This window comes from Gossypium arboreum, chromosome 10 (genome assembly GCF_025698485.1).
Source record: "Gossypium arboreum isolate Shixiya-1 chromosome 10, ASM2569848v2, whole genome shotgun sequence".
In the NCBI taxonomy this organism is placed as follows: domain Eukaryota; kingdom Viridiplantae; phylum Streptophyta; class Magnoliopsida; order Malvales; family Malvaceae; genus Gossypium; species Gossypium arboreum.
Window position 1 is genome coordinate 39,049,936 of NC_069079.1, and position 12,798 is coordinate 39,062,733.

General features: G+C 30.3%; 1 protein-coding gene across 2 annotated transcripts; it reads left to right on the forward strand.

Annotated features, from left to right (window-relative positions):
• Positions 1–285: 285 nt before the first annotated feature.
• LOC108487600 (uncharacterized) lies at positions 286–4,027 on the forward strand. 2 transcript variants are annotated; one of them, XM_017791971.2, is made up of 2 exons: positions 286–830; positions 3,816–4,027. In XM_017791971.2, exons 1-2 carry the CDS (start codon positions 443–445, stop codon positions 3,869–3,871), a joined length of 444 nt encoding a protein of 147 aa, XP_017647460.1. In that variant the 5' UTR covers positions 286–442; the 3' UTR covers positions 3,872–4,027. The 2 variants fall into 2 exon arrangements, with proteins under 2 accessions (XP_017647460.1, XP_017647462.1); XM_017791973.2 differs by lacking the exon at positions 3,816–4,027 and adding an exon at positions 911–1,148 and having other exon boundaries at positions 288–830.
• Positions 4,028–12,798: the final 8,771 nt, after the last annotated feature.

Sequence of the window (12,798 nt, forward strand, 5' to 3'; positions counted from 1 at the left end):
GCACCATTTTTTCTTCACTATGAATTTTGTTTCCCACGTAGTTTTTATAGTAGGTTTTAAAGAGCCATGTTATATAGACATCCATCAAAATCAATACAAATTTAATGTACTTTAATATTCTAATATTTATTAGAAGTAAAGCTTTATATTATATATAATTATAAATATAAAATTTAGAAAAATATGAAAAAAGTGTTATTAATCAATAAAATACAAATTCCGTTTTACTATATTTTTCTTTTAATTTTTATTCTCTCTATTCTTTTATTTCATGACAAATTAAAGATTAACCTTCTAACCCAATTTTAAATTATTTTGTTAAAGTTTTGGGATTTACTTAATTGACCCGATCCGACAACTATTTGTGATCTCCCAATAAACGTGAAATGATGAAACTCAGCGGGACTTCTCGTGGTGGAAACATTGCTGGAAGCCAAAGCCAATGTCTGCAACTCACAGCCAGCACGTGCTTCGCTTGGTCCTCTCATGCCGCAGCATCAAGGCCCACGTCACTCAGCCGGGGACATCCTACATCGTCGCCATGGCCTCCTCCACCGAGCAAGAATTTCTCATCCAATACCGATCCAAGCTCGACCAATTCCCTCGCTCCCGCCGCTTCTGGGACTCCAAAGTCGCTTCCAAAGTCGGCGAGAAGCTCGGCTTCCGCTTGAAGGAAATCGGCATCAGCAACATCGCCATCGATGTCGATGAAGAGATCTCTAGACCTATTGACCGCCGTAGATTGGTTTTGCCGGTCTTTGATTCTTTACGCCGTGTCGGTGTGGAGATCGATGGTGCCGAAAGATTGAGCCAAATTGGCCAGAACCAGGGTTAGTCTTTCATTTCTCAATCATTTTTGCCCTATTTTCTGTAGTAAAAGATTTGTTTTTACTGGTGCTTTTATTTACAGAGATTAGGCTTCTGAATAAAATTTAGAGCGATTGAAGTCTGTTGCTTTTTGAAACCCAACTCTGGTAGCTTCTTTTCTATATTGGCATATTGCTTGTAGCAAATTTTGAAACCAAACAATTGTCAGTTAAGTATTTTTATCCATTTGCGATATATGTATTTATCATTGAACAAAATCTGCAAGTAAAACTTGTAAAATTCATCTTTGAAGAGATATATGAATATGCTATTTAGTTAAATGTTCTGGTTAAACTTTCTTCCAAATTTACTTTTGCATTAAAATGTCTGAGTAAAGATTAGAATTCAGCTTTGAGTTGATATATATCATATATGAACATACTATTGAGCTGAAAGTTCGAGAGAAACTTGCTCCATAGTTTATTTTGAATTATATATTTAAATGTCCGAGAATGCTTGCAGAATTCATCTTTGAATAGGATATATGAACATATGGTTGAGCTAAATGTTCGGGTGAAGCTTGCTTAATATTTTATTTAAGCTTGCAGAAATTTTTCCTTGATTAGATGTGAACATAATATTGAGCTGAATTTTCCGGATGAAACTTGCTTAATTTATTTTTAAACTAAATGTTCAAGTAAAGCTTGCAGAATCCATCTTTGAATAGAGATATATGAACATACTATTGAGTTCATTGCTTGGGTAAAACTTGCTCTTAATTTTCTATTGAATTGAATGTCCGAGAAAAGCTTGTAGAAATCACTTTTGTACTGAAAGTTCGGGTGAAACTTGCTCCATAGTTTATTTTTGAATTATATATTTAAATGTCCGAGAAAAGCTTGCAGAATTCATCTTTGAATACGATATATGAATATATAGTTGAGCTAAATGTTCAGATGAAGCTTGCTTAATATTTTATTTAAGCTTGCAGAAATTATTCCTTGAATAGAGGTGTGAACATAGTATTGAGCTGAATGTTCCGGATGAAACTTAATTTATTTTTAAACTAAATGTTCAAGTAAAGCTTGCAGAATCCATCTCTGAATAGAGATATATGATCATACTATTGAGCAGAATGTTCGGGTGAAACCTGCTCAATAGTTTACTGTTCAGCTAAATAATGTTTATAGAATTCATCTTTGAATAGAGATATATGAACATACTATTCAGCTTAATCTTTTGTGAAGCTTGCCCATAATTTACCATTGAATTAATTGTTTAGGTAAAGATTGTAAAATTCATCTTTAAACAAAGGTGAATGAACATACTATTGACCTAAATGCTTGCTCCATAATTTACTATTGAACTAAATGTCTGAGTATAGCTTGTAGAATTCATTTTTGATTTGGGACATATGAACATAAATTGAGCTAAATGTTCAGGTTAAACTTGCTCCATAATTTGGTACTGAACTTAATGTCCATGTAAAGTTTGTAGAATTCATCTTTGGATAGAGATACATGAATATACTATTGAGCTAAATGTTCAGGTGAAACGAGCTCCACAATTAACCATTGAACTAAATATCCAAGTAAAGCTTGTAGAATTCATCTTTGAACAAAGGTTTGTGTACTTGCTATATGTCTGGCTTAAAGCTTTCTTGAGCAAGCAAGGCTGAAGCTAATGACATGTCATTAAAATTGTTTATGACCCACTGAAACTCAATGCTAATTCTAGTTCCCAGCTCTTATACAAATTAGAGAAGCATTTGAGTTTTTATTAGATTCTGACACATCCACATATGTTATGGGGTGAAAAAGAAAAATAATTTGTAAAAGAAAAAAGAAGGTACCCACTGCCCAGTGCACAAGAAGCTACTTGATGAGTTGATGACAGGTTCTTTTTTAAAGAAAAACATTGAGAAAAGGATAATACAAGACATAAAAATATCTTTTCTTGCATGTTTTTAATTTTTTATTACTATTTTTTTTGAACTTTTAAGTAATTTAGTGTTACTTAGACTCATAACACAAATTCAGTAAGTTTTAAGAACGGTATAGATATACAAACTTGTTTAGAAAGAGACAAGAGAAGCATACGGTGCAAAATGCAAACAAATTTTATTTTGGTTATAGATTATACACACTCTCCTATGGGCTCCACCTACTGCCTAAAAGCCTGTAAATGTCAAAAATGGACTGTTGTTGACCACTTAAGTAGTTACTGAGTGCTTTTAGTGTTGGTCATCAAGGATTTTAAGTTTGGCTGGCTAATGCTTAATGACTGACCTACTATATCAGCAATGCTAAACCTTTGCAATCATCGGTAGGATTGGAATCTGCAAAGATCAGAGAACCAGGTCTTCGTAGCAGGTAGTTATTATAGTCGACATTCTTAGGGGTTTTGCGTGCGTGCCTTTATGAAACAATTTGAGCCTAGTTACTTAATACTATTTATGGTAATAACATTCTACTAATTGCAATTACTGCCAGGGTGAAAATATTACTATATATAGTAACTTTAAGGAATGCCCTGGGCATTCCTCAAAACTCTGTGTTTATCCACAAGATATTAATTCCTCGAACTTTTACAAGACTTGCTTCATAGTTTCCTATTTCTTTTAGATGGAAATCTTTCGACTCTAGTTGGAGTGGAATTAAGACAAAGACCAAACTATCATTTTTTTGAGCGAGTACAATTAGATTAAAACTTGACTTCCAATGTTGATAAAACGGAAAACTATATGCGCCAAGATTTTACTTCGTAGAGGGAGAAATTGAAAGAAAAGATAATTTTCTTCCCTTTCATTGCTTCATAGAGTTCAAAAATGAAATTATTTGAAAATGTATCATTTTGAAGGAACCTGTTTATTCATCATTTTCTCTTCTTGTCATTATGAATTAGAATAAAAAATAGTCATCTTTCTATTTTTTTTTCTTATCAAGCTTACTCAAATTTTATTTTATTTCTATTTTTTTGCTCAACCAAATCTCGGTACCATCTTAAAGAAAAACATAGCGTGTTTGGCTTGGTGGCAGCAGAACTAGTGCCTGGTTCAAGATGAATTTGTGTAACATAGAAAAATCAAGAAAGTTGGAGAATTTCCACATTGTACAAGTTGATCAATAAATGGCGCCTTTAACACTTTGAGTTGGAGCTTACTACAGCTGACATGTATTTTCCCATATTCGTATTTAAGATGCTATTATAAATTTTGACACGGGATCATGTGTTTTTCCATGTCATGTTGGGGGTCTTGATATGAACCTAAAGAACTAATTTTGACTGCATGCCTTGGATGATGTGGATAATAATATATTTAACACATCCGGCCAAATCAGAAGAATGAAGTGATACACATTTATTAAGGATTTTTGGGATATTCAAACCCCAAGTTATGAATACTGACCAACTAAGAATGATTGCATTTGAACCATAAAACTGAAAACTCTGGCACAAGTTATTAATTAGCCTAATCCCAAACTCAACAGTTTCCAATTGGCTCCAGCTGGTCTAATACAAAAACCAAGCTGTGATGTCACTTTTAGCCAATAATCCATCTCTGCCCAATTCAACAACCAGCATGGCTGCCTGCCACAACCTAACATAACAGTTGTAGTCACAGCTCATAGCTTGGCTTAAATTACTATTTAATTAATTAAATTTATTCAGAATTCTGCAACATACCTAATCTGATTCAATAAATACTTCTACATAACAAAAATAAATAAAAATCCGATTAAAAATGTCACAAATGAAACATCTGGATTATATGTATGTCTTTTTCATTTATTCAAAATGTCACACAACTACTTAACTACATCATTTAAATCAAACTTTAGCTTTCAACTTGAAAAAAGGAAACCACAAGGAATCTTCCTTCCTATCAATAAATAGTGCTAAACATAAAGAAGGTAAAGAAGCTATTACCAAAGTTGCTATTCTTTTACCACCAATACCTGACTTCCCAATTTTTATAAGTTTGGGGTTTTTATTTTTTACATTAGACAATAGATTTTCTCTTTCTCTTTTGTTGTAATTAGGGTATACACCGTTAACAGTAATAATTAATTCACTTACCACAAGTATTCTTTGAAAAGTTAAACAATTGACCATAAAATAAGTTTCATTTCCGTGAGCACAAATCAAGCCCCCAATCACAGGATTAAGAGATGAAACAAGTAATCATCATGCTATACCTCATGGTTAATAATAGTGTTCTTTAAATGCCCTAATATAGGTTTCTTTGAGAAGGATGGGTTAAAGATATTATTTGCTTGATGGAGATATTAGACCTACAAAACAAAGGGAGAGTTGTGAAGGCATTAGAGCTTGTGCTTCAAAATGCTCTCTATTGCTTAAGTTAAATAAGGGAAGATGATGGTTGACAAAGAGAGTAACTTATAGAGTAATAGTAGATGTCGGTCTTACTTTGAGCTTACTACACCTAGCCTTTTATACTAATGAATCATTGCATTCTTCGGATTGTCATTACATAAGAATGCATGTAAAGTGATAACTATTCATTGCATTTGATTGTTTGAAGTTAGTATTTTCTTTTCAAGATTATGCCTTCAAACCTTTTGATGTTGTTGTCCTTTGACTTATGGTAAGTATCATTTATCATGTTGATAACGACTCACTATTTGAACATCATTTGCTAATTGACTTTCTTCATATGATTTACCTTTTGTACTTAGTTGATTTACTTGAGTTTGTGGTTTGTATCTTTGAGCTTGGATTATTTTCTAAGGAATGATATAACAAAATACAAATTAATATCGTTAATTAAACCACATATAGAATGATAAAATACTTATGTTCAAGTTTTCAATTGATTTAATTTCAAATTCAATCCCTAAACAAACTTTACCCTAATAAAAAAGCAAAAAAATATAATGATTTATTTTTAAATATGGTAAATTTAATTTTTTTTTACCCAAATATAATCGTAAAAGGTATTCCAAAGGCAAAAGTGAAGGATCATTATAGTCAGTGGATGAATGAATTAACTTTTGTTAGCTTTTCTTTCTAATTTACACCTTGCTGGCCATGAACGGTCTTTTTTATAAATAAAATAAATTTCTTTTATTTTTGTCCGTAATTTCTTTTCTTTTCTTTTTGAGGCATCCAAAGTGGTTATTGGCAATCATTTTACCAAATTAAATAAAGTTCGAATTTTATGAAAAAAAAAAAAGTTGGAATTTTCTGTTCTTTAAAATGAAACATTTGCCTTCTTTACAAAAAGCCACCTTGTTTCTTTAATCATATTTGTTATTGTTTAATAATTAGTCAAACAAAAAGGGTTAGAGACAGCTCAACAAAAAAAAAAAGAATATACATGTTTTCTAGGCTTGAGTTTGGCCACCTCTTTTCCCAAACAATCCCAAATCTTTCAATTTTTATGTAATATATTAAAAAAATAATTATTTTACCTTTTAAATTTAAAAAATCATTTTAACATTTTATTTAATTTTTCACTTTTTAAAAATACGTTGTTTGTTAAATCACTCAAAAATATATGAAAAAATCAATATTTTTTAATTTTGTTGACATGAAATTCACTCAAGCGAACATCAATAATTTTAAAATTAAAAAGCATATTTTTATAATTTTATAAGTACTAATTTTAATGGTTTTAATTTTTAATTACTTTTTATAATTTTAAATATTTAAATTTAAAAATTAATTAATTGTTGGTGTGACTTTTACATAGCGTCAGTTAACTGTTTTATTTATTTTGAGATAATTTAAAAATAATGAAAAATTAAATGATGAGTTAGAAAGAAAATAAAAAAAAAAAAGTAAAAGATAAAGTAAGGGAATATAGATATATAAAGATTTGAGGGCAGGGCAATTACATAACTTCTGGTCTTCAATTAGTTTGACCTAGAATTAAATAAGATATCCAAATGAATGTAGATATTATAAGATTGAAAATTTATTTAATATATTAGAAAGGATATTGCTTTATTTAAGGTGTTTTAAAAATAAAAGAAATACATATAACTTAATTTAATGGATGACTTTGATACAATAAAAAATGTTTTATGAATTTAGATATAAACACACATTATTTTCAAAGCTCCATCACAACAAAACACACCTCTTTTTTTTTGGTTAGGGTTGTGGGACATTCGTTTATGTGCCTAGTGTTTTGTGCCACTTATTACTCCTAATTGCTTCACATTGACATGTAACCACATTTCATCCAATAATAATATCAATTTTTATCTCATTGTTTTCTTTATCATTTGGAATCATAAAAAATAATACAAAGATATAATATATAGTACAAACAATAAAAATCACCTTAAATTAATGTATAAAGGCCATATTTACAGATAATTTCAAAAAAGAGAATGACAAATTGGCAGTAATTGCATCACTTGAATAATTGAGAAACAAATCAGAGATAAATCAACTTGATCAAATTACTGAAATTTGTATCATTGTCACGTAATCATCAAATCAACTTGACGATGAACACTAATCGATCAATAAAAAATTGCAAAAGCCTCAAAAGATCCATCGCATCAATAATGCACAAAAGGTCAAGTCTCAAATGGTTTATTCTCTTCCTCATCGCTATGATCTATCATGTAAAACCCTTCGAGAATGACTCCTAATAGATATGGCAGTACCCTTATATTGACAAATATCACATATACACTAGAACATAACTAAAATTAAAAGTAAAAGTAAAACTACATATGCTTTTAAAGAAAACAAAATGGACAAAATAAAAACTATGAAAATGTGGACAAATCAAACCATGAAATTGGAGACAAAATAAAACCACAAAGCTATGAACAAACTATGATAATCTGGACTGAAATTAAAAGCAAAATAAAACTACAAAAAAAGGTTAAAGAAATTGCGAGCAGAAACCAGCCCGAAGGTTAGCAATGTCTATGACTAAGTAAAGATTTAGTTTGAAATAGTTTAGCAACTAGGAGCTTTTCTATGAAAAAGAAGAGAGATTTTTTTTTTAAAATATAATAGATAAAAACCCTTAAATAAAAAGATATAACATGTATGAGTGCATTCAAATCCACATTGTCTTATATTAATAATATCAATGCCAATTAAACTAAAATTTTAATCATAATATTATTAAAAAGTATAGTTATTTTATATTTTTAATTATAGCAATAATTACCTTAATTCAAATGAATTAATTTACATAATCTATAAATGAAGTGGTTTGGAGGGACATTAATTGGCAAAACTTGATTAATTAAGTTTTGGGACAAAAAACCTTTATACAATATTTTTATTTTGCTAATAATGTGGCTAAGATTAGGGGTAATGAAAGTACTGGAACAAAAGTTAAATTTATTGTAGTGGGTCCAATTAATTAATTGTCAATTAATCATTAGGTGATGACACTATTATGTGTAAAGTGAAAAAATAATTAAGATATTTTATAATTAAGATATTTTTTTATAAAAATTAATTCTTCCAATAATTTATTTCTTTTCCTTTCAATAATTTAGTCTTTAAGATTGTATTTGATTGGGTGAAAAAGTGAAAGGACAAGAGGAGAGAGTGAAAAAGTGAAAAAAAAATAGAAGAGAGAATTATTTTCCATCATAACGAATAAAAATCAATTCTTCCTGGTGGGTATCGAAACTACCAAATATAAATTTCTACGACAAAATAACAGTAAATTGAAATATAAAGTAGTAGGTTTGAATTCACAGGGACTAGTTGTCTAATTTCGCCTTTTCTCGTGACCAGAATTGTTGTCGCAGAATGATCGTGCCTACGACCGAGTGTGTTCTTGAAAGGTTTGGAAAATAAAAATCGGGGGTTTTAAATTGATTAAGATAATAAAATAATGAAATATGAAAAATAAAATAAAATAAAAACATATTCAAAAATGCAAAAATAAATTTAAGAAAATAAAATAAATGGATAAATAAAATATTTTTTAACCTTAGACTTAACCTCGGTGAACTCTAATCTTGAATTGATCCTTGAAACAAATTTTTCCTCCTAAGCGATAAGCTGGTTATAGCAATCAAAGATCCCTCAAACTGCCAACTCTTCTTTTTGTAGTCGATCTTGGAATTACCTACAAATCGACCATCGTCGAATTTCCAACCACGTGACACGTGCCCGTAATTTAAGACTTCGATAGCCTTGCGAACTGAAAAGCCCAACTCGAATTAACAGCCTCAGCCGTGTGGGTCGTTTAAATCCGATCACTATCTCCCTTGACAGAATCCAACTAGCTTTTCCTAATTGAACATGCCAATTTGTTTACGAGATTTTGAATATAGCACTGCTGACTCAACTTCTCAACTGTACGCCAAACGATTCCAACCCAACGCGCATTTTTTGAATTGAAATCAAATCAACTTTGAGGGACGAATTTGTATTATCCCATATACCAAAAAGATAGCGAATACAGAAATGAGAGGTTTTTTTGAGCGGGTTCGTATCTCACTGCATAATTGAATGGCAAAGACGTAGGAGAGAAAAAAAAAGAGAGAATTTATTAAATGCTAAAAGTAAAGTGTGGGTTCGATTGGCTGTAGTCACTAGGTATTTATACATACTTTTAGCGCTAAAATTTAGTTAGATTTTCCTAAATATTATTACTAAATAATCTTAAATATTATCACTAAATAATTTTAAATATTATCACTAAATAATTTTAAATTTTAAAAATCAAATTTAAACTAATTATAGAGTTGTAACAATATAAAAATTCTTCAATCTTTATCCAGTCATTTTAGTATCTTCAATCTTTCAATCAAGTCCTCCTCTTTGCTTTTTGTTCCAATTTAGCCCATTTTTGTAAGAGTTTGAATTCAACACAACCTAATTCCTGATAAGAAAAATCTAAATTTAATAGTATTTTATCCGAAAATTAGCCAAAAATAAATATATTAAAAATAAAAATTTATCTTGCTATCAATTCCAAATTGAAATGGAAAGAAAAATTACGTTTTCCATCCTTTTAAATTTTCTACCTCTTCAATTTTCCATCCATTCAATCTTCTTTTCATCCTACCAAGCAAATCTTAAGATTTGAACTTGCACTATCCCTTAAAGTGTAATATGTCTTGTCATTACGTTTAATACTTGTTGATATACTTAAAAGTATTATGGGATAAGATATTATGATATTCATACGATGTAAAGAAGTAAAGTTAAAAAGCTAATTAAATGGTAAGATATACAATTAATGTCTAAACAAATTGATTTGGACTTTTTATTAGTTTATCTTTTATTATTTAAAATGAAGTTAACAACTAAAATATTTGGAAAGTATATTAGATACCAATGCTATATTGACATTTTTCAGGTTTATTTTAGACTTGAAATTTTAATATTTTTAATATTTTTAGAATTTATTTTTTATTTTTGCTAATGAATCATCATGTCAGCTTTGTGATGATTGACTTAGCAATAATTAACGGCAACATGAATAAGACTGTTAGGATTTAACAATCAACTATTGAATTTAACAATCAACAAGATTAATAGATGAATATTATTGGTTGGAGGCATCAAATGGGTGCAAAAAGTTCCAGGGGGTTATTTTTTTTGGAGTACTTTGAGGGGTTTTTTGTATCATTAAGCCATTTTCTTTTGTTAAGGCTTCTTTAATCTTATGCATTAATAATTGATTTTGTAGTGTTGGCGATAAACCTAATTAAGCAACGAACAAATTGAATAAAATAAGAATCGAAAAGATCGAACATGAAAATTTTATGTAAAAAAAACTCCTCAAGAGAGGATAAAAACCACAGGTGAAAGGAGATTTCACTATAACAAAGAAGAGTACAAAAGAAGGAAAGAATTAAAAGAAAAACTGAAATCCCATAAGAAAAACCATTTGAAAGAAAGAAAAAAATTCTCTCAATCTAAATAACTTTTTTTTTGTATGTAAAACCTAAAATAACTAAGGCCTATTTATATATTGAAATTCGTAGCATATATAACTACAACAACTCTAGGTTAATTAGAGTTTAAGTGGGAAACTAAAAATAGATTTTAACTAGAAGAAGAAAAGTCAAAATCAATTTTGGTCAAAATAAGAGATATTCTCCCACAAATCTCTATATTAACTCATATTTGGACCAACTTACTTATTGAGCCTTGTTACGAGCTTAACTAATTCTTCATCAGATACTTACCAAGTCCAAACAATGCTTGAACTTTAAAACTAGAAGGCTTTTTGTTAACATGTTGGCTGAATTGTGTTCTGAGCCAATTTTAAGAATCTGAATATCCCCTTGAATGATCACCTCTCGAACAAAATGATAATGAATGACTATCTGCTTCATTCTCTCGTGATGCATTTGATCTTCGGTGAGATGTATGACACTTTGACTATCACAATATAAAACAATTGACCATTTTTCACTTATCAATTCATTGAATAGGTCCCTTAACTAAATTGCTTCTTTTACTACTTCTGTAATTGCCATGTATTCTCCTGCAGTAGTCAACAAAGTCACTGTAGCTTGAATTATTGCTTTTCAACTAATGACACAATTCCCAAAAGCAAATAGGTAACTTGGGAGAGACCTTATTAGATCTAAATCTCATGCATAATCATAATCAACATATCCGACTAGATTCTTTTGAGTTCTTCCAAACTCTAAGCACATGTTAGAAGTACCCCGTAAATATTTGAAAATCCATTTAATTGCATGCCAGTGTAACTTACGAAGATTTGCCATGTATCGGCTAACAACAGTAACAACATGTGAAATATCGAGACAAGTGCATACCATTGCATACATCAAGCTTCCAACTTTGCTTGAATAAGTTACTTTTGACATATCCTTTCATTTTCTTCATTCTGTGGGGAATTTGAAATTGAGAGTTTAAAGTGTGTGGCTAAATGAGTACTTACTAGTTTTGCATCTTACATCTCAAATTGCTCAAGTATCCTTTTGATGTACCTTTGTTGCGATAAAAATAATTTCTCGGAATGTCTATCTCTCAAAATTTCCATTCCCAAATTTATTTTGCTACACTTAAATCCTTCATCTCAAACTTAAAGTTAAGCATGATTTTAAGGCGATTAATTTTAGATGGATTCTTAGCTGTAATTAACATATCATTAACATAAAACAACAAATATATAAAAGAACCATCATCAAGACATTGTAAATAAACACAGCTATCATCTTTACTTCGAGAAAAATCAATACTCAACATGAAAGAGTCAAACTTTTTATACCATTGTCGAGGAGACTATTTCAAACCATATAAAGGCTTTTGTAAGAGACAAACATGATCTTCTTTACCTTCAAGTTTGAAGCCTTCCGATTGTTGTATGTAAATGTCCTCCTCAAGGTCACCGTAAAGGAAAACAGTCTTTACATCTAATTGCTTTAACTCAAGATTATTTGATGCAACAAGGACCAAAAGCGACCAAATGGACGTATGTTTCACATGGGAGAGAAAACATCATGAAAATCAACTTTCTCCACTTAACTGTAGCCCTTTGCTACCAGTCTTGTTTTATACCTAGTGTCGTTAGGACCCAAACCTTCATTCTTTTTAAACACTCATTTGCAACCGACGATTCTTATATCGATGGGTGATTTAACTAGCCTCCAAGTTTTGTTCTTTTGAAGGGATTCCATCTCTTTTTCCATTGGAACGATCCATTTGCTAGAATTGAAGGCTTGAACTGCCTCATAATAACATAAATGATCGGTTGAATCAATGCTCTCAACAACACTTAGAGCATAAGCTACTAGATTTCATTCACAATATTTCTGTGGTGGTTATATTTCTCGCCTTTTCTTTCCACGAACCAACTTATAATTAGTTAATTGAGATGGTAAAGGTACCTGAAGGTCGGATGGAACCCTAAATAGATCTAAAACAACTTCAAACTTGCAAGAATCAAAATTTTTATTGTCCTCATGAAGTCGTGAGACTCTTTGTCGGGATGAGACCTTTGTTTATCGGGTTGTTGCGATGTTAAGCATTTGCTCATCGTGATGTCGCCTC